We start from the raw sequence: 25,874 nt of genomic DNA, 5'->3' as shown, positions 1-25,874 counted from the left end.
CAGCACTCGAGGTGAGGCCTCATCAATGCTGAGTACAGGGCAGGATGACTTCCCTGGTCCTGCTCACTGATACAGGCCAGGATGTCCTCATCGAGATCATTAAGAAAGATGTGAAATAGAAATGGTCTGTGAAAAGGTTTTTCTTTCTGTGGCACAAGTGAGAGCTGATCCGCCTGCACTCGGGCAGGACGCAGCACTTACTCTCCAGGAGGGGGTGGTCGGAAGATGCAGTGTGACACACATTGTCCATACTCGTGTTTCAGCAAGGGAGGGCCTTGCACTCGACCTCGCTGATCCATTCTCCATAGAAACAAGATGCCGTGCTAAAAAAAAAGGCAAATTGAAAGAACTGTAGAAAAGTTAAAACAATTACATTTGTTTCCTCCCTGACCTTTTCAATTTGTACCTAAAGCAAGGAAATGAATCCCCCCCTGGCTCCTACAGCTATTCCATCCCATAGCGATCCATCCATGACCCTTCCCATCACGAGGCCTGTGTTGTATTCCAGACCCAAGGTCTGACACTGGAGCTGCTCACCCCATCCCCAGACACCAGGCGGGATCCGCTGCTGCTCCAGTTCAGGACGGTGATCCTGGCGCTGTGGTTTGTCGGCGCAGCGTGAAGCTCCTTGTCGTGTTTGTTAAGTACAACAACTTCTCCATTGTCCCACCCAGCCGCCAGGATCAGCCTGCAGGGCTGCCAGGACAGCGACGTGACCTGGGAGCTCCTCTCGATGTGAGCGTCAGGAACGTGTTCTCCCTGCAAACAGCAGCAAGGTGCAGGATCAGCACAGGGATGCAGATACACCTTCACTTTTACTCAAAGCACGTGGCCATCCTATTGCTAAGCCTAACAAGCAGCTGAGCATCACCAGGAACACTTGGAACTGCAGATGAATGAAATGCAGAAGCTCAGTTTCAAAGCAGCAAAGCTATGAAACTCACCTGCTCCAGGTAGATGTCCACGCAGCCTCCCGATGCTGTGCTGATAGAAGCGACTGCCAGGAGGGGCTGAACGGAGTGCCACGATATAACACAAGGGGACGCGACTGAATCCGGAGCCTCCGTTCGGTGATCCACGTACACGGCCATGGCAGGAGCCGCCACCGACTGCGAGTTTGCACGAGGGATTGAACGGGGAAGGAGGAAAAAACGGGGACACAAATAGGACGATGGTCCCGTAACGCGGAACGAGGAGCGCTCCCACCCGCCGCTCGGCGCTGCGGGGACAAGGCCCGGCCGCGGTTCGATGCTCCGCGTTACCCCGGGCAACGGGGCGGGGCACAGAGCGGAAACTCCCGGAGCGAAACCGAAGAGCGACGGAAACGGCCGGGACGGAGCGGGGGGGGAGAACCGAGCTGATCCGGTGTGAGCGGGGTGAGGGGCTGCACAGTGTGTACAGGGTTAACGGGGCATTGTACAGTGTGTATTGACACCGGGATGTACAGGGTTAACGGGACATTGCACAGCGTGTATTGACACCGGGATGTACAGGGTTAACGGGACATTGTACAGTGTGTATTGATACCGGGATGGACGGGGATAACGGGACATTGCCCAGCACGTCCCCAGCCGTGCAGACAGAGGCTGGTTGCGGTCACACGGTGCATCCCATCACTCCATCCCTTCCCCTTATGGCCTGACCGCGGCTGCTGGGAATAGAGCTGTGCCATTAGGGCTCCCTGTTGGTGAGGATGAACAGCAGCTTTGGTGTGAACCCTCGGACCTGGGTGGGGAAGCACTGCGTTAGGAACACCCCAATTGTCCAGCCCTGTGTGCAGATCCTCACTTGGAGGGTCCTTTAAGGCCGGCTGTGCTCATAACGCTGATATAACTTATTGAACTCTGTGTGAGGCGATGGGGCTCCATACAGTTATTGACGAACATGGAGAACGTTGATGCCGCACTGTTTAATGCACATTTCTGCGCTACAGCTGGGAATGGTGGGGTCCAGCAAATAAAAGCCCCGTAAGATCAGCTGGTCCAACCAGCAGCCCGGGATACTGGGAGTCCTGGAAGCGACCGACCTTCGCAAAGGGCCGCAGGGCTGTCAGTCAGCTCATGTCCTTCATTGCAGCGCTAATGAACGAGCTCATTAAGGCCGTTAATTACAGGAACAGCCCGGCATCGGGCAGCAATACAACCCCGCCAGCCAATGGCATTCGAGAGCGTGCCCAAGAGCTCCAATGATAGAGCTCTCCATTGGTTCCCTTCTAGCCAATCAACAGACAGATCTCGACGATCGTCCCGCCCCCTGTCGGACGCCGGCTGCCGCCTCTTCCTGTACGTGCAGATGACGTCACCCGCCCCGCGCCGCGCTCTCATTGGTCCGCGTCCGGCCCGAGTCCCCGCCCCCCGCCTCGTTCCCGCGTGCCGTCAGCCAATGGGACGCTTTGTTTGGGGTCGCGGGAAGGGGCGTGTCGTGGCGCGCCCAGCGGAGCCCGCGCTGTGCGCCCCGCCCCCACGGCCCGGAGCGACTGACGAGGAAGCGGAGCCGGGCGGACACAGCGCGGCACCGGGAACGGCCCGGCCCGGACACAGCGCGGCCATAGGGGCGGCCCGGCCCGGCCCGGCCCGGCCCGGCGGTGCGGGGCTGCGGCTCCGGCCGGGGCTGCGGGGGACACGGGGCCGACAGGGCGCCGCTCCCGCCGGGAAGCGCTGCCGCCGCCGGCAGCGTCGTTAGGGCCGCTGGAGGCCGCGGGGGTCGCGGGGCGATCCGGCCTCCAACCCGAGCTGGAGGCTGCGAGGAGCGGCCGGGGGGACACTGCGGCCGGGGGACAACGAGCGGCCGCCGCCGGGACTGACGGAGTGAGGAGGGTGATCGGAGGCGTTGATGCGGCAGGTAACGGTGCGGGACGGGCGGGGAACGCGGGTCCGTGGGGCTGAGAGACGGTAACTGTGTGCGGGGGGAGCGGGCGGGACGGGAACCGTGACGGGAGTGAAACCGGGAGAGAGAGAGAGAAAGGGAGAAAGGGGCTGGGTGAGACGGGCCGGGATACAGCGGGGGAGACCGGCGGGATGGGGGCAGCGGGTGTGGCTGCATTGACACACACTAAAGGGGGGAACCCTACTGACATGGCTCCATGGAGCCACGGGTGGGGGCAGGTTCAGCCCTGCTGAACTGAGCACGGGCTGTCAGAGCTGCGAGGTTTCTGTCATCGGAACAGCTGGAAACGTCGCGGTTTGGTTGTTTGGAGAAGCCTTTGTGTGGGTAACAGGGCTCTGACAGGGTTTGACGTGAAGCTGCAGTATGGGAGTTTTAATACGGGTTTAGGTTTGTGGTTCACAGCAGCGAATGGCGCCGTCTGTGAAGAGCAGGACGTTGTCCTGCATCCTGCTGGGCTGCTGGGCCCGGAGCTGTCACAGGGCAGAGCGTCACTGCGGGCACAGCAGCGTGTGCCGGGACCTGCAGGTCCGTGTGCTCCCATGTTACAGGCAGGGGATGCACCTGGGGCACTTTGAAGCACTTCTGCTGTCGGCCCAACATGTGCTGACCCCATCGCTCCATGGATTCTGAGTTTCGTGAGCATCTCTTGGCCCATGCTTGGAGTTGGCTGTGGCCGCACTTTGCAATGTGTGTATATCCCAGTGTTGCGGGATGTCCTGCCTTCCATGCGGGCTGTGCAGGTGCCCGCAGTGCCCTCATTGGGTTTTATAGGCAGTGAGGCCAAACGCCTTTAGCCCCGTGTGTGCCCAGGCCGGTGCCGTGCTCCGGGTGCCCGCAGTGCACTGGGCACGTTGTGATGCTCATTCGCACCTGGGCGCTGCTCTCAGCCCCATCCCCGGGCAGACACCGCCGCGGTACCGAGTGGAGGCTGCGGGGGCTCCGTGCGGTGCGACCCCCCGGGTGGGGTGCAGCGATGCGGGGCTCCGTCCGCCGCCGCCGTGGAGCTCGGGCAGACGCGGGCGAGGCGGCCTCGGGCCCGGCCCGGTGCTGCTGACAGGAGCCGCTCCCGGGCGATGCTCCCCGCCGAGCGGTGGGACCGGCCGTGCCCGGAGCCCCCCGTGTGGAGCGCGGCCCCGGGGAGGTGCGGGGTGGGGGCGGAGGGGAGCTGGAAATCTTGGTCGCCGCGGCCAGTCCCAGCCCCAGCCGCACACACACACACACACACAGGGAGGAGGAGAAGCCGCCGCCGCCGCATCGAGGAGCATGGAGCCCCCCCCCGCGGCGGGCCGGGCCGGCTCGGCCCCACGGTGAGGAGGGCGAGGAGACCCCCCCCCAAAGCTCCCGGAGCCGCCGTTGGGCTGCGATGGGGCCGAGCCTCGGGGCCGGCCCGACCGCGCTGCCCCGCTCCGCCGGGCCCGGCGCTGCCTCCCTCGCCGCCTGCCGAGCGCTTCCAGCGCCCGAGTTCGCCTCGGCGGTTTGTGCTCTGCGGGCGGCCCGGAGCCCAACGGGGGGGACCGGGGGCATCGCCGGGGGAGCCCCGCCGCCTTTGGGGCCGGTTCGGAGCGGGTTCCCGCGGAGCTCTCCCCTCCCGCCCTCGGCACAGGTTGTTGGGTCGGGACAGCAAACGAAAGGGGATTTAGTAACAAACAACGGCGGCCATGTTGAGAGGAATTTCTGCAGCTAAACTTCTCCCCTCTCAGCCCAGGGGTTTCTCCCCCTCTCTGGGGGGCTCCCCGGCCTGACTTGATGTCTCTCTCCTTTCTTTCTCTCCTCCCCGACAGGATGACAGTGAAACTGGGCGAGAGCGGCGGGGAGGAAGGGGTGAAAAAGCTGGGCAAGAGAGCAGGAGGAGATGAGGAGTCCCTGGAAGAAGAAGGGGCAGGAGGAGGAGGAGAGGCAGCTCCAGGCAGCAGCAGCACAAAGAAAGAAGAGAAGATCATCAACAGCAGCTCTACCAGCAGCCCCCCGCCCAACCCCAGCTTAGCCCAGGCCTCGGCTGCCCTCCAGCCCTCCCACAGCCAGGACCAGCATCATTTTCTCAGGTCCAGTGTCAGACCTCAGAGCAAGAGGCTGAAGAAGGATTCCCAGGCATCATCCTCAGTTGGCAGCAGCGCTGCTGTGAAAGGCAAAGGTACCGTGTTTTGGTACCATGTTTTGGCAGCCCCGGAGCCCACGGGGGGGTGGGGTGTGGATGGGCCACCTGTGTCTATGGGGGGTTGTCATTCTGTTCCTGCTGATGCCATCTTTTGTTTGGGTTTGGGGAAGGAGCAGCGGGGCCTGTTTCTCACAGCAGCTGAAATCTTCTTTGTGTCCCAAGGCTTCAACTTCTCCGCTGCCCTCTCTCCTGTTCCCAAAAATGGGGGCTGATGGGGGGGGCTTAAAGGGGGGGGGTTGTGTGTGGAAGAGGAGAATAAGAATTCTGTTATTGGAGCAGACCTTCCATCCCTGCATTTCAGCCATGGAGTTTTAGGAGATCTCTGTGTTTTGATTAGGAAATCAGACTTTACCAAGCTGTGTGATCAGGTGGCTGCACCCTGAGCTCCGGCGTGGAATAATACGGAATTCAATGGGTGGCAGTTTAACAAAAGGTGGGGGAAAACAAACCTGGAAATGGTGTTGATTTCCCCCAACAATTTCTGTGACTCTTTGAACCACGGAGCTGTTTTGAGGCACGTTTTGAACTGTTTGTTCCCAAAGGTTTGTGGGTCGCCCTGGCTGCGTTATGGATCAGGGCAGCTGGGGGGGCAGCTCCATGCGGTTGATGGGGGGTTGTTGGTTGGTTGGTTTGTTGTTGTTGTTTTTCTCTTTTAAGGTTTCATCACACTCACCTACACGTACGTGTGTGTCTGCATGCACACGTACACACCTATATATGCTCCTACCTCAGCACTGAGGGTGACAATGTGACTTGTATCAGAGCTGCTTCTTTCTGCAGTATCTGGAAGGAATTTTGGCCGTGTGAGTTTTGGTGCCATTGTGTGTGTATTGTATTGTATTATCGGCCCTTCCCAGCCAACACCTGGCGCTGCATCTGCTCTGTGCTCCAGGTTCATGTTGGCTACAAAAGTCCTCAGGTAGTGATTGAATTTTGAGGGGAAAAAAGATTTCGAGATTGGAAACAGCCAAGTTTTACTTTGTTTCAGCAGACGAGAATAAACTCTGCAGCTTCAATGCACACTGGGCATTGCCTCGCTGTTTCCGTGCACTGCAGTGGTAGGTGCGTGCTGGGCAGTAGGTGAGCATTAAGAATTGTTACGGTGAGAAGGCAGCCCTTGGCACCTGGTGCTGTTTTACTTATTGCCATCTAAACCCTGAGCTCAGTTATCTCAGTTCATGTCATGGACTGAAGGATTCTTGGTCCACGTTGGGACATCAGACTCTTTTAAGTGAAGGCCGCCCGTGTGTGATGGTGGAAGATGGAGCAGAAAGGGCTGCATTAAACCTCATAAACCAACAGATGAGGTACCTGGGAGTGTTCAGCACAGACAGTGATCGCAAGGGTTGTAAAGGAGGAGGAGGAATCAGCTGTGGTGTGTGTTGTCCACCATGGATGAGTTTATTGCGTGCATCTGAAATCCTCTCCTGGCTCTGAAGGTGAACGCAGACATGGGCAAATGATGTCGTCTTGTGCACGTGTGCGTTTATTTTTGTGCATTAATACTCATGATTTCAGAGGAGTGGAGTTAATTCTTCCTGGGTTAAAACACGGCTGAGAAGCGAAGTGAGTTTATTTTGCAGTTCAGATTCCATTAGAGCTGTAATAAAGCTATTTACTAAGCAGACGGTGCTATCAGTGACTGGTCATGGTGGTGGTTGTTGTACCTGATGGCACTGTCAGGTCTGGGGACGCTTCCTTCAGTCCCTGGGGGTGGCGGTCGTTGCTAAAACGCAATTGGAGTTTCACTCCTTTGCCTGGTTGGCTTAGATGTGAATGAATTAAAGCTGATTTCCCTCTTATGGGTAGGACTGGAACCGCCAGGTGTTGGAGAACAGACCTGTGCGGTGGGGTCCTTTCCATGTAGGTTGCTCCAAAAGTAATGCCTCCTAATGATTCCTGTGGAAGCCAAGGAGCATGATGATGCTGTTTGGAAGAGCAGGTTCTCAGCTAACAACCAAGCATCATTTTTCAGCACAGTTACTTCCATTAGCGGTGCACTTTTGGCTGTGATGAACAAGAGCTGCTTGTTGTGCTCATACAGATGGCAGCAGCAGAGCTGCCCCACTGTCCCTGCTGCTGAAATGCATTGAAGTGCTGAATGAAGTGTCTCTCTAAGGTAACTTCCAGTAGAAAACCAGATGAACATTGAACGTTTCCAACCAGATTGAGACTTCAATCCCTGCACTTGCTGTCCCACCAACTTTCTCTTCCCCTCTAAGTATAGATAGGATAAAAAGCTTGAATGCCTTCAGCAACCTTTTCTATCAGCCCTGGGAATTTGAATCTAATTTATGATGTGCTTGTTACAAGCAGCGTGATAACTGCAAGGATAACATTGATCTTGGTCAGGAGTGTTCAGAGCACACTTAGGTCTGGTCCACTGAAACCAGGAGCTTGTTTCTGCTGTGATCTTTCAGTAACACTTGGTAAGCCTTAAAGTGGCCCAAATATTCCATGCTGTTCCTGAGCGTGGGTTTTAGATTGGGTATGGGGACATCTTTCTGTGAAGCAGTGAGTGGTGAAAATAAGGACGTAAATGTGGTCACCACGTTAGTAAAAGTCATTGCAGAACGTTGCTGTTGTGTACTATAGCTTTACTATGAGCTCACGTAGGGTGCTCTCGGTTCTGTGGTTCTTATCTGTTTGGTGAATGCAGTCAGGAGGAAGCAGTAACAACGTGGTGGTGATGAGCTGAAGATTGAAGGCGCCTGTCGTGCAGTTGCTCCAGATTTATTCAGCAGTTTTCTTAGAAACAACAACAAAACTCAGCTGACAACGTGAACAGGATTGAAACATTCCGTCTTTCTGCACTGTGCAAACCTCACCGGGAAGCATCCTGTAGTTTGCTTCAGCCAACCAGCGTTGCTTGTTCTGTGATGTGTGAATGCAGTTAATTCGTGTGACCTCCTGCTGAACGTACCAAGATAACTGATATTTGTACTTAACAACGTGATTTTACTGTAGCTTCCCAAATCCATGTGCTGTGTGTTGTGGCCTTTGGGTGAAATACCGTTCCTCCGTCGTTTCTCTAGGGGATGAATGAGCAACTCTTTTAAAAGCTGCCAGTACAGCCCCTTGTTCTAATATTCTTAACTCTGTCCATCTCATTTACCACCAATGCTTCTCCTTCCATCCCACCCTGATGTATCTGTTTATTCTTTGCTCTCCCTCCCTTCCTCTGGAGGTGACTTAGGATCAGAACTCCGTGGTGTCTCATCTCAGGCCACAACAGGAGGATTTTGTTTCTTATGCCTTGTTCTGTAGGTTTGAAAGGTGCCTGCCTGCAAGGTACAGGTGCAGATGGAACCTTGCACCAGGCTTTGTGCCTGGTAGATGTGCTTACAGTGCATTGTTCAGAACCTTCAGATGGTTCCTGGAAATGAAAGAAAAATTAACTTTAAAATGGCCAATTTATTTTGAGATAAACCACAGGACGTAAGGGATGGTGACTGCGCAAGTGGAAACAGTAATGAGTTCCTTTGTTATGATAGGGAATGGATGGTTAATGTTGGAGTGCTATCTCTATGGAGCACACTGCTGCGCTGGGCTGCGTGGCCCAATGTGAGATGCTGTTTCTTAGCAAAATAGGGGAAATGTGTTTTGGGAGCAGAACTTAGTGTGAATGCTCAGGTTGTCCTGGAGGCAAAACAGGGTCCTCTGGGGCAGAACTCTCTGGTTTCTGGATTCTGATCGCTGTTAGAACGTTACAGATGCTTGGTTTGGTTTCTGCTGTGGATGAATAACACACTTGAAGCTGGTTGATAACGCTTTTAATGGTATCTTCACAAGAACTTCGTTTTAGGAGTGATTCAAAAGAAAAATAAAAAGGGTTTTCCTTCTCAGTGAGGGCTGGTGGAGTGTGATCTGCTGCGTCACACACAGCTATTGCCTTCCTGCCACGTCTCCTCCCTGTTTCCTTCAGTCCCTTTTGATCTTTCTGCTACTTGCAGAGCTGGTGATTCCTCACAGTTGCATCAGGGGTTTTTATCACCCTCATCCCACTGTTTCTGATCTCTGCTTTTTGGTGTTCCCTCACCCCCAGATCGTGTCTTTTGGGTGCCAACAACAGGTTTGCTCTGCTGTGCCCTGTTACAAGTGTTGCACCAGAATCTGGGGAAGGAGGAAGTGCTGGGACTTGTCACTGGGATATCTTGTCCTGTTTCTGTACTTTCCTAGGTAGGATGAATTCCTGTCTTGTTCATGAATCCTCCTGTGGGTTTAACGTTCCCTGTGTTGTTTTGGGGTTCTTTAGGGGCAGATAATGGAGGGGCTGCATCTGGTGGCACATCAGGAATTCCTCCCAGCAATCCTACCGGGAACTCCAAGGCAGCAGCAAGGAACCTGGGCTCCTCAGCTGGAGAGAAGGAGGAAGGGAAGAAGGTGCGGCGGCAGTGGGAGTCGTGGAGCACGGAGGACAAAAACACGTTCTTCGAGGGACTGTATGAGGTACAGTACAGGAAGATAACCAGGTTACATGGCTCCATTGTTACTTTTTAGAAATGACCCAATAAAAAGGTGGCATCCATAATTGGCATCCATTTTACATAAAGGAAAACGCTGCCATTCTTATGCTGTTGAGTTTTGACATTGAAACCTGTTTTCCCACAAAGACCCCCCAAATCCTTCATGTCATTTCAGTTTTCTTACATTAGATTTTGACTGTTTGGATTTGTTTGATTTTTTTTCTTCAGCACGGGAAGGACTTTGAGGCTATCCAGAACAACATTGCCCTGAAGTACAAGAAGAAAGGCAAACCAGCAAGCATGGTGAAGAATAAGGAGCAGGTCCGCCATTTCTACTACCGCACATGGCACAAGATCTCAAAGTACATTGACTTTGATAATGGTTAGTATGCAGGGAAGTGGGCTTAGTGCAGAACTCCCAGGCTTATGAGTGTGGGAGTCCAACATTTTGGAGTCATCTTGGAAAGTAGGAATGATGGGAATGAGAAAATAAGTACTGGATAGGGTCTGTTGTGAATATGTTGTATGTTTATGAAGGTAACCACAGTGAGGCTCATCCTCTTTGCAAAATGCTTCTCTTTATATCAGTTCACACTTCAGTAACTGCTGATCCCAGTGCTGGGGAAAAGGCAGGTTTGAGGAAGTTTCTGTTCTCAGGAACACATCCCAGAGAACAGCTCCTAAATGACGACTAGTCAGCCGTGACTTCATCAAGCAAATTCACTTCTGCACTTCTTGGTGGAAGTAGCCTGATACAAATCTGAATGGTGAAATGTTTATTTAGACTTGAAATGAGCCTGAAATTGTGACATAAATTGTGTTAGTCAGGAATTCCTGTGCCCTGTTTCCTACTTAATGTTTTTTTCTTTCCTTCCCGCGTGTGATAAATGGGAAGGAAATTGGGAAGTTGTATGAACTGCTCGTGGTGTTTTATAACACTGTGTGGTCATTGATTTTTGTCAGATGCTTACTCTCCAGTAATGGGCAGTGAGGATTCAGGTCAATTTGTGGATAGCCTGCTTTGAAAAGTGGTTAAAGAAATCCAGAGTGAATAGACTGTACTCACACACAGCTCTGTTGTCTGTTTTAAAGTATCATTATGAAGATTGTTAGTTCTCCTGTTAACTTTTGTTTCAGTGAAGATTTCCAGGGCCTTCCTGTCACTTTGGTGCCATATTCTGAGTTGTGCAGATTGTAACAGTATCATCATTGTTGAAAGTTTTGGTCTTGAAACAACTGTTTTTAACTTCAGCCAGTCTGGACAGCAAATTCATCTTTACAGTTTGTGGCCAGAGCCTCTCACATTAAAAATCACTCAGTGAGAAATGGCTGGGACTTTAAGTGCTAATAACTTGTAAGGTCTATTAGGGCACTGTCTGTTAGAAATAGTAAAGTTTATGTTATTTGTGTTGATCAGGAAGAGGGGTGTTTGCAAAAGCTCCTTCAGCTGAATGAGTGCAATACTTTAGATCAAATATAGAATCTGGAGTGTACCTTAAATCTCCAGTTTGCTCTCCTGTACAACGTGCAGCTTCTGGAGAACACAGACCGACTTCTTAAAGAGTTGTATATAATTCCTGGGGAGCGTATGGATGTGTTGTTCAGGAATTGTAAGCAGTGTCATGGTAGTAAAGTCAATGGAGCTGAATTAGCTCTGTTTTGTATATTGAACAATTGGATGTTTGGTGTCCCCTTCAGTATTGAGGTGTTTGCCTCATTGCTAAAAATGTGAGTCATTCATCTGCTCACAGAATGCTCCTTTTCAGCGTTGAAATGAGTATCTGCATGTTGGATGATGTCATCTCACTTGTACCTGTTCTGTTTTTTCAGTGTTCTCTCAAGGGCTGAAAAAATCATCCCTGGAGCTTTATGGCCTAATCTGCTATGGAGAACTGAGGAAAAAGATTGGGGGATGTGAGTATAAATTGTTCCAGATGACTGGAAATTACTTTTATATGGTAGAATCAAAGTGTCTGCTCTTGAAGTTACTGATATCTGGTGCAGTTACTCCTTGTTTTGCGTTTCATTACCCAGTCCTGTCTGCCCAGAAACTGAGAAAACTTTTGTAGAGCTACTAAGAAACAAAAGCATATCAGGGCTACTTCCATCATTGCCACAGAGAGGTTAATTGTACAGTAAATAGATTTGGGCATAAATAATTCTAGAGAATACAAAACAAGTTATCGTAATGCCTACTTTAAAACATTCGGTGCAGTGAATGGAGGAAAGGTGTGATTTATGCATGTGTTTTATTGTTTTTATTTCCTTTCCTCTCCTTACGAAAGCTCAGAGCTCTTCATTATGCTGTGCTGCCTTAGCAACAGAGATGGAGCAGGCAGATGAAGAAGCTTTCTTTCTAATACTGCGGTGTCAGATTAATGCACAATGCGTAGCACCTAAGCTGTGGTCATTTAATTGTAGAGTAAAAAGTGATTTTCATTGCAAGGACCACAGAAAGCTTGTGTGCTATGGAAACATTTTGTAAAACTAAAGCCCATTTCTGCACCATCATCTTTCATAAGAATAAAACATAATATTATTGGAAGCCAAACAGCACAGAAATAAAGGTCAGGACTGCGTCACTTCAAACTCTAATTTACTGTTTTGTCCTTTTGCATGTCAAGGTATGGATGACAAGAATGCAGCCAAACTTAATGAGCTCATTCAGGCCGGGTAAGTAAAAACTTATTCCTTAAATTCATAGAACAGATTGTTGGATGGGTCATTTTTTTTTTTTCATAAATGAAGGGATTTTTACAACAAATGTCTTGTGGTTGTCTGGAGGAGGAATGTTACAGTCTCTGTTCCTGCAGAGGTGATTGTGTCTGTACCACTGCTATGTACATACAGTCTTTAGTGAACGATACCTGTAAATACTTCTCTTCCGATACATTCAGGGCTACGACTGTTCGATACAAAGGCAGAAACCTTCGTATCAAAGCTCCAATGTGCAGGGCTTTGAAGAAGCTTTGTGACCCAGACGGTAAGTAGGAGACAGTTTTAAGAGCTGGAAGAATATGAGAGTGGGCCTGTTCAAATGTGTGTGTTGCTGGTGGGGAAATCTGTGTTATTTTGCACTTGTGTTGGGCACAGATACATCCCTGTTTGTTTGTAGAATCTGCTAACTTTAAGATCCACCTCACTCTCTTAAGTCTTGAGCATATAACATTCTGCTTGAGCTTTCTTGCTTTGATCCATTCCCTTTGTGCTTCGTCTCCCTGCAGGCATTAGTGATGAAGAGGACCAGAAGCCAGTACGCCTTCCTCTCAAGGTCCCTGTTGAGTTGCAGCCACGAAATAACCACGCGTGGGCTCGAGTGCAGAGTCTTGCCCAGAATCCACGGCTCAGGTAACAGAGACCTGATTTTGGTGCTTAGTACAGAGCAGAGAAGCATGTGGGCAGCATTCCAGCCTATTGCTGTCTCTTCAGAGATCTCTTATGATCCAGGTGGTGTGTAATTGATAATCACGCTGTGCCTTGCTTGAACTACTCAGCTTTAGCCAAATCTTGCCATCTTCTCAATGTTGTTTGGTTGTCTTTCTGTTTCTGGTACAATATCTTGAGTGATGGCAGTCAGATTTATCGGGTGGGCTTCTAGATCTTTCACAGCTGCAAGTTACTTAGGTATTAATGTTGCCATTTTTGGCCAGCTGTTGTTGTGTTGTTTGGGAATGGTGGCTGTGTTCTCTGCGCTGTGTTACAGGATGCCAGTTTGTTCCCATCATTCCCATGCTTGCGCTGAGGCTTTGATTGGAATTTCTGCTGACACTTTTTTCACTATTTATTTGCTTCATCTTGTATACAGGATGATTGTGGAGTTACATCGGAAGGTTTCCAGCCTTATTGAATTCCTGAAGCAGAAGTGGGCTCTCCATGAAGTGCGCATTGTATCCTTTTCTTCCTTGGTCTGTTCTGTATGCCTTGGCTTGGGACCAATTCTCTTCTAATAAGTTCGTCTAAGAAATGTAAGTCTGCTTAATAAAGTTATCAGCCAATGCTTGATGAAGGTGGAGGTGGTGCCTCAGCATCACTAACGTACGTGAAGGAGCCCTTTGTGGGAAATCCTGTAGCATTTCATTAATTTCTACCTCAGTTCTTCTGTGGTGCGATCCCCACAAAAGCTAATTAATAATAAGTGAAGTCCCCAGAAATTTAGTTTGTGCTTGTAGCAGATCTTTGGTATAGTTTTAATCAGCACAGGACAAACTTCTGACCATAGAGCCTTCATATCTATGCTGAATAGAGGACACGCACCCATGGTTAGCTATTTATTTTGTTCATTTGCAGGGCAGGCCATCAAGTGCTTGTTTTGAAGGGCCAGATAGAGGTTATAATCTTTAACACATCTTTTTTAGCGTAAAACACTAGAGGAAAGGCAGCTGCAGGACTCCGGAGATTCAGAAACAAGAAACAGTCTCTCAGAGGAGAAGGTGATGCTCCATCTCTTTCCAGGAGAGAACTGTACACTCACCCCCCTGCCTGGGGTAGCCCGAGTGGTCCACTCCAAGGCTTTCTGCACGGTGCATTGGCAGGAAACTGGCAAATGCAAACAGAACACAAAAGACTCTCATTTATTGCCACCCGCACAAATTTTGGGCATACAGAGCGGTCAGGGGACAGCTAGGGGACAAGTGAAATACCCACGGGGAACAGAAGGCAAAAGTGTTGGAAGGGTTGAGAGCACTACAGAATCGAGCAGAACCTCTCAGCCCACAGCTGAAGTTTCTGCAAGCACTGAAGATGGCTCTGCAGATTCTGGTGTGGTGGAAGGAGCAGCCTCAAACCTCGGCATCACCACTAACTCTCTCAGCAAACTGCCGCCTGGACTTCAAGATCCAGAAGGGAATCACGAGAAGCAGAGCTCAGCAGCCTTCAATGTGGAAGGCGGGGAGGCCTTGGCTAGTGACCAAGCAACTGTTGTAGCATCGTGCAGCACAGCTTGTGCTTGCAGTAAGATCCCTGATGTGGAAGAGCTCTCTCTGCTCGATCCATTCCCGCGGTACATGAAGTCCTGTCAGGATCTGATTGTCCCAGAGAAATGTTCCTGCACAGACAAACCGCATGGGAAGGACTCGACTCCGGCAGCTGGTGAAACTTCTCCTGTGGCTTTCCCAAGTGGGAGGAGCACGGAGACTTCAGACTCCTATTCTCAGCTACTGAGAGGTGGCGTGGCTTCACCCAGCAGTGGCACAGCCAGATGTGAAGCTCAGACTGGCCACAGCCAGAGCCAGCAGCTCGATGCGTGTACCAAGGAGATAACAGATGCAGTAATGGAGGATTCTCAAGAGAAGCTGAGCTCCTCGTTTCCACCTCCACCTCAGGGACAATCTAACACGAAGTCTCTCAAGGATGACCCGAGCCGGCTCTCTCAACAAGTTAGAGAAGAAGGATGGAGCCTGCGAACTTCTGAGAGCCTTACACTGGCTGAAGTCTACCTCATGATGGGCAAACCGAACAAGCTGCAGCTGGAATATGACTGGCTGGCTGTCTTGGAGCCAGAAACCCAGGATGCCAGGGAGCAAACATCTGAATCGGGCGCTGTTCCTACGTGTGCTACCTTTCACAAGCAGAGACTCCTAAACTGCCTTCTGAAACTCATCTCTACTGAAGTCAATCCCAAACCAGTAAGTGGTTCTTCTTTACCCCTCAGATGCTGAACTCGTATTTGAAGTGGGGAATAATTCCTGGTCCTATTCCATTCCCAGTAAATCAGTAACCAGCTCTGTTAAGGTTGTGGAAGTTCCTCTGTTGTTTATAAAGTCCAGCCATGTTGCTGTGGGGTGGGTTTGACCTCACTGTGCTCGTATTATGTTGGTAGGCAGACAACTGGGAGTGAACGTGCTTTCCTTGTTGTGTGCTGTAACCAGATCTGCCACTGTGACAACTTGGCTGCTCTTCCTTCCTAGTGTAATTAATTGGAACTTAATAAAACATGCTTTTCAAGATCAAAAGAAGCCAAATTCAGCAGATTTGACCGAATTCCTGCAGTGAAGATACGATGAGCTGAAGATACTGTTTGCATCATATTCCAGCATAGGATGCAAATGTGTCTCTCCTCCCTGACACCTGTAGTCTTTGATCTGTGTTGTTTGGTGCAGGCTTTGTAACAGCACAACCTCCTTTTGTTTCTGATTTTACAGTCTTACATTCTGAGACTTTCCAAGTGTAGACCCACCTTCACTCAGCTGCAGCTCCTGGCTTAGACTCTGAACTCTGAAACCTTCTGGTGCAGCATCAGGCAGATGTGGGACAATGGCACGGGTCTCTTCTGGCATCTCCTGTGGGTGGCATGTGTGACAGTCAGGGAAGATGTTGAACAACTGCAGATAGGAGGAAGGGCACCTCACATCTCAATACACATGAGGGACAAGGCAAAGGAAAAACCACAACATGAGACTGTTTTTATTTACAAATGTTTTCTTGTCTTTTTGGCATTCTTTGTCTTAATCAGAGCAAGCTAACGCACCTGAAAAGCAACGGAGCTCTTTCAAAGCTGTACCTTGTAACGTGTTCCCATAGAAAGTCATGTAACCTTTATCTTCTTCTGAAACATGACGAACTAAAGCTCCTTGTGGCAGTGAGAGTCACAGAACAATGTGCACATTCAGTCAAGGATGGTACCTGCTGCCTGACTGAAGGTACCAGGTCCTGATTCCAGCTTATGCAAACATCTCCTAAAGTAAAAGCAGCCCCTCTTCTGTTACTGTGCCAAATCTTTGTCATTGCCTCTACTTTTAAATTCATACGGGAAGAATTTCAGCCTTCTACCGCGTGCTCATAGAGGTGTTGGTTGTAAAATGCTTACAGGTGTTTTAGTACGTCAGGATTTTTTAGTGTTTCCTAAGTAGAATGAGTTTAACATGTGTTTGCTGTAACAATGGCTGATATTCTTTTAATGTGCTTGTGCTTTTAGACCCCTGAGATGAGCTCTGTTGCCACGTCACCTATAAAGCCTACTCAGGAGGAGCAGTCGCTGACTCCCCCAGGGAAGGTGATCACCATCAGCACCAGAAGTCCAGGCTGCACTCGGAATCAATCAGCACTTCGCAACAACAAGACGTTTTCTCCTGCTGCTGCTTCCAGCTCCTCAGGTGAGTGTTCACAGAGATCTACTTCAGGGGATCAGACGATGAATACCTCATACCATGATGGGCAGTTGTGTGACCCTGGCAGAGTGAGTGTTCCTACCATTAGGAACTTCATTGCTTAAGCACATGGGGTATATTTGCTTTAGGGTTGTCCTAAGTTCAGTTCTTTGAATCTTGCAAAGCAATCTGTCAACAATGCAGCTTTCAGTCCAGATGTCTCAGCAGTCAGTCTTGGAGAAGATGCTGGCGTCTGCTAGGAGAGGAGATGGGAGGAGGTATGGGATCTCCAGAGAGTGAAGGCTTCCAGAGCTGGGAAGTAAACACATGGCATAAAGGCTGCTGGTAAAATTAGCACTGAAAAATGGGTCTCATTCTCTTGTACAGTACCAGTTAAAGACAGTCTGAGTGACTTCAGCTGATCTGTTTGGCTTGAACAGAGGAGCATGAAGTGCTGAATACAGCATTCTGCCTAGTTTGTTTATATCCCTAACAGCTCTGCTTGAGATATTACATTCAGCATCTGCCTCAGGTGTGGGAATGAAGAGCTGTATACTGCACTTGTACAAATAGGTACCAGTGGAGCTGCCCCACTGTTGTTGACACAGCTGAAATGCGTCTCTTACTGAGTCGCTGTGCCAGCACTCACTGTTTGTGCTCCATAAACATTCAGCAATTGTCAGTGGTACCATTTTTCCACACAGAGGAATTCAGTTCCACCCCTTTGTTTCATCTGCTCTCCCATGTCAGATGCTGCTCTGTCAATGTGCCCCTTTGCTGCCATCTGACACAGCAACAAAACGTAACGGGCTGTTGGTGGGAAGGTTCACCTCTGCTGCCACCTACCAACATCCACCTCTTTTGTGGGCCAATTCAGTGAAATAGGAGGCATTACTTTTGGAACAACCCCCATATTTCGATTTCAGAACCCAAACAGATAATGGCAGGGCCAGAGACTGTAAGTCTGACCTCTCTGTATGATGCTTCAGTTACCAAATAGTTATTTTCATCATCGTTTCATTTAAATTACACTAAAATCTTCCAGGTTTGAGAAACCTCCCCAGACCTCTGCTGGTGGCTGGGCCTTCAAGCTCTGGAAATGCTGATGCTGATGGTGGACTCTTTGCAGTTCCTACAACTCTGCCCCCCAACAGCCGCCACGGGAAGCTGTTCTTGCCCAGCAAGGAAGCAGAACTGACCTTCCGGCAGCACTTAGACACTATCAGTGTAAGTGAGATCAGTGCGTGAGGACGGGCCGTTCTGTGCCTGAGCCGACTGATTGATCACAACTGGATAAAGATGTGGTGAATTTTAGTACAACTCCATTTGCTGTACTGAATTGAAATATTTAAGCAGTCTCAATAACGGCTTCATACCAGGCTGTGGTTATTAAGCAGTGAAATGACTTTTTGTGGGGCGAAATCTTTGTTCCCATAAAATAAGAAGAAAAACACCGCACTGCTATGGAGAACTTCACTGTTCCAGCAGAAGGTTGGGGGAGGTTGGATGCTTTTCCTAAGTGTTTCTTTTTGAGTTAAGGAAATGGGATTTTCTTACTCGTGAGGTTTATCTTTTATTGGACTGTGAGTTTGAGGAGCTTTCAGGTAAATCATAAATATGTGGGTATTAGAGCATCAAAATCAAAGGAGATGTGCTGAACTTAAAGAGAGTCTGGGAGAGACTGTTAGACAGTATGAAACAAAGCAACATTTTAATAAAAGCTGCAGTTTTATTGAGAAAGAGCTGAGGGATGTCATTTATTGTGTGTGTGCTCAAAAGACTTTCTAATGTTCTTCTCTAGATGCAGTCCGACTTCTTCTTGCCAAAGCCGAGGAAGCTGAGGAACAGGCACCTGCGAAAGCCGTTAGTAGTACAGGTGAGAAGAATGTGCAGAGTGTGAAGCGGGACCACAGACGTGTTGGAGGGTCTTGTGGCAGATGGAGGAGATAGAAAAATAAATCACAGAAGAGCAGACACGTGTTTGGGGAAAAGGAAGAAGTTACCAAGCATCAATGAACCCTTTGGTCTCTTCTGCTCTGTGGAAGAGCGGGAGACCTTGAAAATGAATACAATTAAGGTTTCGGTAGGGAGATACTCTAGTTTGTGCAATTCCGTTTGTTTTTAAGCCTCACAAATGATACAGCTGCTTCTTTAATTCATTCTTCTTCAGTTGGAGATCAGTTTCTCTAGAGCCAGCCCTTAAGCTCCAGATACTGCAGTACCTTGGGAAAGTTAAAAATGATCACACGAATAACCAGAAAGGAGTTCAGTTCTAATCCATGTGAACTTCTGTGCCATAGAGGAGCAGTTTACACTCAGTGTTTAATAAAATGTGGTTTGATTTGTTGCTGTGTCTGTCACACAGAGAACGCTGCTCCCCAGGCCATCTGGAAATCCGTCCCAGCACGTGTGTTCCTTTTCTATCTTATCCAACTCGTCTATTACAGGTGAGTTCCAGGTATATTCTTCCACTTTGCTGCTATGAGGCATCTGATTACTTGGCGTAAAGGAATCACTTTTAAGAAGAGGAAAAGATCTTTTCAAAACCAAGATACTTTTTTTTCTATAGGATGTAATCACTGCTCAGGGTCATATAACAAACTTTTCCTAGTACCTGGGTTGCTGTTTGTTTCATGTGATGGAAACAGTGTGCTGCCCGCTTGTCCCTTCTTGCTGATGTGCATCTCTGGATGCACATACAGGTGATCTCAGCTTTAATCTCAACATCAGCATCCAAGCTTAGAGGTTATCCTCATTCAAAATGATGAAGGCAGCGTCAGTTACAGAGCAGCATTTGTTTGCTGCTTGTGTTACTGCTTCAGTCTGTTTCTACGTCTGCTGTTTGCATTCATGGAAGCTGGCTGCTGCTTGGGATGAGTTCATTTTCTTCTTCCACTCAACTGTGTTGTGCCCTGCTTTAAAGATGTTGGATTTCATCTGCTTGATCAGTATTCACTCTTTCACTTAGGGAGAGGCTCATTTCGGCCAATCCAGTCCTCACTGACTAAAGCTGCTGTCTCTCGTCCCATCGTGCCCAAAGTTCTTCCAACGCAGGCTACCAACCATCTGTCCAGTAAGTCTTTTGTTAAGCCATGAAAAATAATGTCTGTCGTGGTGTGCGTGGTGTTACATTGGTGGTTTCTTCTTCATGGGTAAAAATGGTTTGTGCCTTTTGAAGTTCAGGAAGCCTTTAAATATTGTAGATGGTCCTATAATTAGAGTGCATGGGGACATCATGCAGCGAGTTCCTCTTAGAGGCTCAGAGAACCCTCTGTGATGGGAAGACATTCAGATGTATAGGAGATTCACATTCAGATGTATAGGAGATTCACATTCAGGTGTATAGGAGATTCAGATTAGGAGAGTCACAGGTCCTTCCTTCACACACTTACCTTGTTGTAATGTGTCTTTTTTTGTTGTTTTTTGTTTTGCTTGTTTCACCAAAGGTGCTATTGACTTGGCAGCTAAAAGTGCTGGTATTATCCCTGGGAGCCCTGTGCCTGTCCTGGATGCAGATGGTTTGTCAGGTGTATCTCCACTGTCACCCGACAGAGTGAGCACAGTGGTAACAGGGCAGGAGTCGACGGCTGCACATCAGAATGGAAGCATCACCACTGTGGAGGTCAGAGACTCTTGAGTTTGCTCTTCTGTTGTGTGGAAAGCTGTAGTAATGATGAGTTTTCTCTTGTAGCTCAGCATTAAAAATGACTTACCATGGCAAGCCTACGCTGTGCTGCATGGTGTGAATTCAGGGGCTGAAGGATCAAATCACCATTGCATTGAATGGATTTCCATCCCATAGAGTAGCTTTCATTGTGAGAGTACAAGTTGTCCATCCAAAAATCTGGGCTTAAAAAGGAGAAAGTAGCATTTCAAGAGTCAGTGACTCAAAAAGGAACATGGGGACAAAGCATGGACTTGTGTGGTGCATTTGGAATGGAAACAGTTTCTCACTGCTGGTTCCCTTTGCTGAGATCCTTGATGCACATCAGTCCTTATCATTTTCTCAGGGAGTTGATGGGCCATTTTGAAAGGCAGAGTATGTAGAAGGAACGTGCATAACTGGTGATCCACACTTCTCTTATCTCCCCAGATATATTTCCATCATGTTATGTGAAAGTGTGACTTATGTGATTCCTGCTGTTCCTTTTAGGGATCAGGCCCTGGGTGTCGAGTTCCATTTATCAGCCTACCAACACGTCACGAGCAGGAGGCAGTTCCTGATGGTTTTCAGGTAGTGTGTGTTGAAAGAGCAGCTGTATGAGATGAGTAATGTTTTAAGAACACCGCTGGTCTTACTGGCTACATACCCTTGTTCTCAGATGTTTGTAATCCATCATTGTTTTGTAGAAATGAAAATATAGCATCCTACATCTAGTCTAAATCTACCCTCTTCCAGTTTAAAACCATTTCCCCTTGTCTGGTTGTTGCACACCCTTATAGGAGTGCCTCCTTGGCTTTCATGTATGGGAGGGATGTTTATAGGATGCTTCAGTTCTTCCTCTGGGCTCTCTTTCATATATTCGTGTCTCTTATTAATGAGGAGTCCAGAAGTAGATGCAGCACTTCAGGTGTGACTTCACCAGCGCTGAGGGGAAGGAACTCCTTCCTTGATGTGCTGTCGGTGCTTTTCCTAATGCAGCCCAGAACACCATTAGCCTTCTTTGTGGTGAGGGCGTATTGCTGACTCGTTCAGCTTGGTTTCTACCAGAAAACCGCGTCCTTCTCTGCAGAGCTGCTTTCCTGCTGGTGAGCCCTTGGCATATATTGGTGCATGGGTTTGCTCCTGCCCAGGTGCAGGACTTGGCCCTTCCCACAGAACTCTATAATGGTGTACAACTACCCGGGAACACGGGTATGTAACTGGTAACACCTAAGAGCTTAAGGTTATGGGCTGAGAAATATTTGTTAGTGCTTACAGATATTTTTCTATACTAAAAAAAGTGAGTTGTACTTAATGATGAATACCCAAAATATGGAAACAGTCTTCTGTAGTTGAGTGAGGATAATATTTTGAGGTATTTTTGAGCATTAAAAGAAATACAAAGATTATATTCTGTTAGATGATGAGTCATCTTGTTGTTCTGTATTTTAAACTCTATAATTTTATCTGTTGTTTAGAAGCTAAGCTGATTTTTCTCAGAGAGTATGTGGGACTTCCATAAATGCACGAACATTGAGCTCTGTTTCTTCTGACAGGGCACGTCAGTCCTTTCTCTGTCCGAGCTGTCCAAGACTCCCCTCCAGAACGGCCTTTCCACTCCTCCACTTCCTTCATTAGAGGCTTCCAGCACCCGGCTCTCTCCTCCCAACGTTTCAGCTCTCCTGGATATTTCTCTGCCTGGACCACCTGAAGATGTACTTTCTCAAGGAGAACCTGCCACTCAAATCAGTGATTCTATCATCGAAATAGCTATAAGCTCTGGTCAATACAGTAAGTCTGCGCTTAGCAAAGTCTTACTGTTAACATTAAAATTAATAATAATTATAAATATAAAATCCTTGTTGTTTTGAATATCAGCAGAAATTTTTTGGGAAGCTGTTTTTGAACTTTGCAAAGATGTGTTGGAAATTCGTTGCGTGGCTGACCTGTCTGTTCTGATGTATGTGGGTGGTTTGTTGTTGTTTTCAGTGTAAATTGCTGTGGTGACTTTACCACATTGACTGAACCGGTGACTCCTGTTGTTGTCTCACAGGTGAAGGTGTTTCTCTTTCTCCTGCAAAGCTGAATGGCAGCGACAGCTCCAAAAGTCTTCCGTCCCCATCCAGTAGTCCTCAGCAGAACTGGATTGCCTCCCCCAGCCACGACCCGCAGTGGTACCCCAACGACTCCACAGACTCGTCCCTCAGCAGCTTATTTTGTAAGTGTTGCTGTATGAGGAAATGGGGGTGTGCAAAAAATCAAAATACACAAAACCTCTGTTTGTTATAGTGGCCCTTTGGGAAATAAGATAAGTAGGACCCTTGTGGAATTTTACATTAGTTTGTTTATTCTTTTTTTGCCTTGGATGCATCTTCTTACTCTTCACAAATCTGTTCTTCAAACAATCCTGTTGCTAAACTGGGGCATAAATTGAAGCCCGTACCTTTGGGTGAATAATCCATTGGTAAATCTTTGGAGTCTGCTTGGAGCCTGACTCACCAGCTGGTTCAGACACTTCGGGTGCTCTGCCAAAGTGAAAAGGTGCCCTTGGCTCTGCTGCTGGAAAATAGGCCTCGCTCAGATCTTGGTGAGCCTCGCCTCGGAGATGAGATCATTGAGTTTATTTGTTGGGGAAGGTGGGTTTTTTATTTGTTTGCCCTGGGTTTTGTTGTTGGTTTTGTTTTTTTTTTAGTTAAACTTAATGAGCCTGCACTTTGCTGATGGTGTTCATACTGGCAACATATAATTATAGGAGATAGAAGAAACAGTCATCCTTCATTTGCAGTTTCCTTGTCTTCTTTGTCCTCACGTGGCAAACTCTCCAGTGCAGTTTCTTACTGATGTGCCTGTTCTTTATAGCGAGTTTCATATCCCCTGAAAAGGGACGAAAGATGTTGCCAACTCCTGTTGGGGCTGCCAGTGGCACCTCCTTACTGGGACCCAGCCTTCTGGATGGCAACTCACGGGACTCTTTTGTATCACGGTCTCTGGCAGACGTAGCAGAGGTATGTAATCAAATCGCTTCCAGCTGGTTTTGCTTCCTTTTTTAGTACCTTGTTATTACATTTTGTCCATCATATTTTCCTGCAGTACTTCAGACAAAGGTGCTTTAATATCTTCACTGTAGCTTAACAGAATAAGTTTACAGCCTTGAATGAATGATGCAAAGTGATCTCAGATGAGAGCTGCTGTGTGAAGCTGCTTTGGATAACTTTGACACGGGCTCTTTTGGCTGGAGGAGGTCATATTTCATATTTGCCTTGTTGGATGTAACCCTGTTTTGCCAGGAGGAGTTTTAATCTTCCCATTAATTCTTCTGTTTTGTGTGTCCTACTTTATGGAACAGGAGTTGAAAAGACAAAGAATTAGAGAAGGATTAAATATTGATGCAACTACATTACAGATGGAGGACTGGTAGACAAAATAAATAGGCCCAGAAGGAAGCAGTGTGAAATGACTGACACTGAGTTACTGAAAATGTAGTTATCCTCTCTCTTGGTAGAATTCAGTTTGTTTGGAGGAGGCAGAGATAGGCTATAAAAGCTTTATCACCTTGAGGATGATCAGACAATGGAACAGGTCACGCAGAGAGGTTGTGCAATCTCTGTCCTGAGACTAATGAGGGTAAAACCCCAAATAAGGTCATCTATCCTCCTAGGTGGCCTCACTTTGGGCAGTCTGCAGACACTTCTTCAGGTCCCTTCCAATTGTAATTAACCTGTGATTTACAGTTACTGGTTCAGTGTAACAACATGCACAGAGTAACTTTGCAAGTGCTTGTCCCAAGGGAAGGAAAATGTCATTCCTCTGTTGGATCTGGATAAAGAAGTTCTACATAAACTTTATAACCAGAAAGCTGGTGTTGTTCCATTGTTTCTTGGAGCTTCAGAGCCTGTGCACAGCTCCACTTCCTGGTGTAAATACAAAGATTCTGCAAACTGAGCATCTGCAGGGTAGCGCATGCACGTATCTGCGTTGCTTAGCATACGTGCCTTTAATTTCTGTGTGGTTTTGAAGTGACAGTGCAGCCCTTGATCTTACAAAGTGCCTTCAGAGGAAAATGGGTTAAGCCTTAATTTTAGGTGTGCCAGAGCTGCTGCAGTGTTTTGTTGCTCTTGTGGCAGATGCAGGCTTGTATGGGAGTCTTCAGAGGAAGCAAATGTCATTAAAAATAGCTTTAATGATGAGAGGATTCTGCAAGGCCTATTATTAAGTGTCCCGCAGAATCAAGTTTTGTTCACAAAAAATGCAGATATTAAATAAGATGCAATATTGTATATATATTGTATATATGTATGTATATATATATGTATGTATATATACACATACAGGACATGATCCTGGGCGACTTGTTCCTGTTGACCTGGCTTGAGCAGGGGGTTGGACAGGGTGATCACAAGACCTCCAATGCAACTCAAGCTATTCTGTGAAACATCCACTGACACATTGCTCTTCTTTTCTGTCCCGTCTCTTACAGGTGGTGGATTCCCAGCTGGCTTGCATGATGAATGAAAACAGCATCGATTACATATCTCGTTTTAATGACCTTGCCCAGGAATTATCAATACCTGAGCCAACGCGCAGGGAAATTCTGTTTGATGGAGGAGGTGGTGGTCCCCCTATTGGGGATCTCTCACAGTGAGTGTATGAGACCAGCAGGCTGGTGTAGACTGTTCAGCTTAAGTTGGAGCTTGCAGTGCTGGATCATGGCAAGAGCGGATTGCAGCAGCTCAGTTGTCCCTGTCTTGGTGCACTTCTTTCTGGAAAGGAGGCATTGTCTTCAAAGGTCTGAAGAACTACTTGCAGGTCCTGGAATGTGCAATATCCTGGGAACAACACAATGTGGAATGATAGTACAGAACATGGTGTGTCCCCTGCATCAGTGATGTAAGATGGCAGGTATGTGAGACAGTCCTGGACTTGTACTTTGGAACGGCCGAGGCAAGAAGCTCAAGCAGGAAAGGGGTATTGCCAGAAGCTCCCCTATGTGAATTGTTTTTGCATAGTACTCAAATTATCATGATTTGGATTCCACACTGAAGTTGTGGAGAATGAAGGGTGTGGGTAGGTATGGAAACTGTTGTGCGTCACGACATGTCCTGGTTGGCACTCTTTGTATGAATTCAGTCAAACTGAAATTTGTTGCACTCTCTTCAAAGATGCTGCAACTCTCTGATGCTTCGTAGACCTTTGTTTCTTCGGCTCTCTTTTTTTGACCATTCCAGCAGGGGCGCAGCCTGCTTGCTTGTTTCATAGGGGAGCTCAGCTTTACCCTCCCCCTGGATTGCATGGATCCCTGGGGAGTTCACTCTAGTTTGAAACCCCTCCACACATCCCAGTCATCCTCCTGACTGCACTCATGTCCTTCACCTTTGAGATTCTTCACCCCATGAGTTGGGGAGTGCTTTTCCACTTTCCATGAGGAACAGTTGCTTTTCACGTCAGGAAACACTGCAAAAAGAGCTTATCACTAGGAAAGCTTTGTCCTTAGTTTTGGCTGTGCTGGAAACCTGTAAATATTGCTCTCTTTCTCAACAAAAAAAGGCAAAAAAATAAAATAAAAAAAGCTCTTGAGAAATTTCCCAGGGGAGGAAATAGGAAAGAATAACGTAACCTATAGGTAACAAACACGTTAATGC

At 48.1% G+C, this 25,874-nt stretch overlaps 2 protein-coding genes across 5 annotated transcripts in view; one reads left to right on the top strand and one right to left on the bottom strand.

Moving 5' to 3' along the window:
- Positions 1–1,265, bottom strand: part of IFT140 (intraflagellar transport 140) — a 35,985-nt gene extending 34,720 nt beyond the window's left edge. For both annotated transcript variants that reach the window (XM_015877245.3, XM_085514856.1), the window contains exons 1-3: positions 945–1,265; positions 538–759; positions 202–323 (exon numbers count right to left, since the gene is read on the bottom strand). In XM_015877245.3, the coding sequence (XP_015732731.2) occupies positions 202–323; positions 538–759; positions 945–1,091 (491 nt within the window). In that variant the 5' untranslated portion in view covers positions 1,092–1,265. The remainder of the gene's footprint in view (positions 1–201; positions 324–537; positions 760–944) is intronic.
- A 1,134-nt stretch (positions 1,266–2,399) lies between these two features.
- On the top strand, positions 2,400–25,134 carry CRAMP1 (cramped chromatin regulator 1). 3 transcript variants are annotated; one of them, XM_015877241.3, is made up of 21 exons: positions 2,400–2,841; positions 4,668–5,017; positions 9,297–9,490; positions 9,736–9,889; positions 11,338–11,421; positions 12,132–12,180; positions 12,405–12,490; positions 12,732–12,855; positions 13,313–13,394; positions 13,863–15,131; positions 16,421–16,598; positions 17,638–17,819; positions 18,394–18,468; positions 18,958–19,039; positions 19,561–19,665; positions 20,039–20,214; positions 20,746–20,826; positions 21,792–22,026; positions 22,289–22,453; positions 23,095–23,240; positions 24,713–25,134. In XM_015877241.3, exons 2-21 carry the CDS (start codon positions 4,669–4,671, stop codon positions 24,875–24,877), a joined length of 3,981 nt encoding a protein of 1,326 aa, XP_015732727.2. In that variant the 5' UTR covers positions 2,400–2,841; position 4,668; the 3' UTR covers positions 24,878–25,134. The 3 variants fall into 3 exon arrangements, with proteins under 3 accessions (XP_015732727.2, XP_015732724.2, XP_015732728.2); XM_015877238.3 differs by lacking the exon at positions 2,400–2,841 and adding an exon at positions 4,057–4,193; XM_015877242.3 differs by lacking the exon at positions 2,400–2,841 and adding an exon at positions 4,338–4,489.
- The last annotated feature ends 740 nt before the right edge of the window (positions 25,135–25,874 follow it).

This window comes from Coturnix japonica, chromosome 13 (genome assembly GCF_054131305.1).
Source record: "Coturnix japonica strain WE chromosome 13, WE-NBRP24, whole genome shotgun sequence".
In the NCBI taxonomy this organism is placed as follows: Eukaryota; Metazoa; Chordata; class Aves; order Galliformes; family Phasianidae; genus Coturnix; species Coturnix japonica.
The sequence above is the reverse complement of the archived record's forward strand: the minus strand, read 5'-3'. Positions and strand labels throughout refer to the sequence as shown.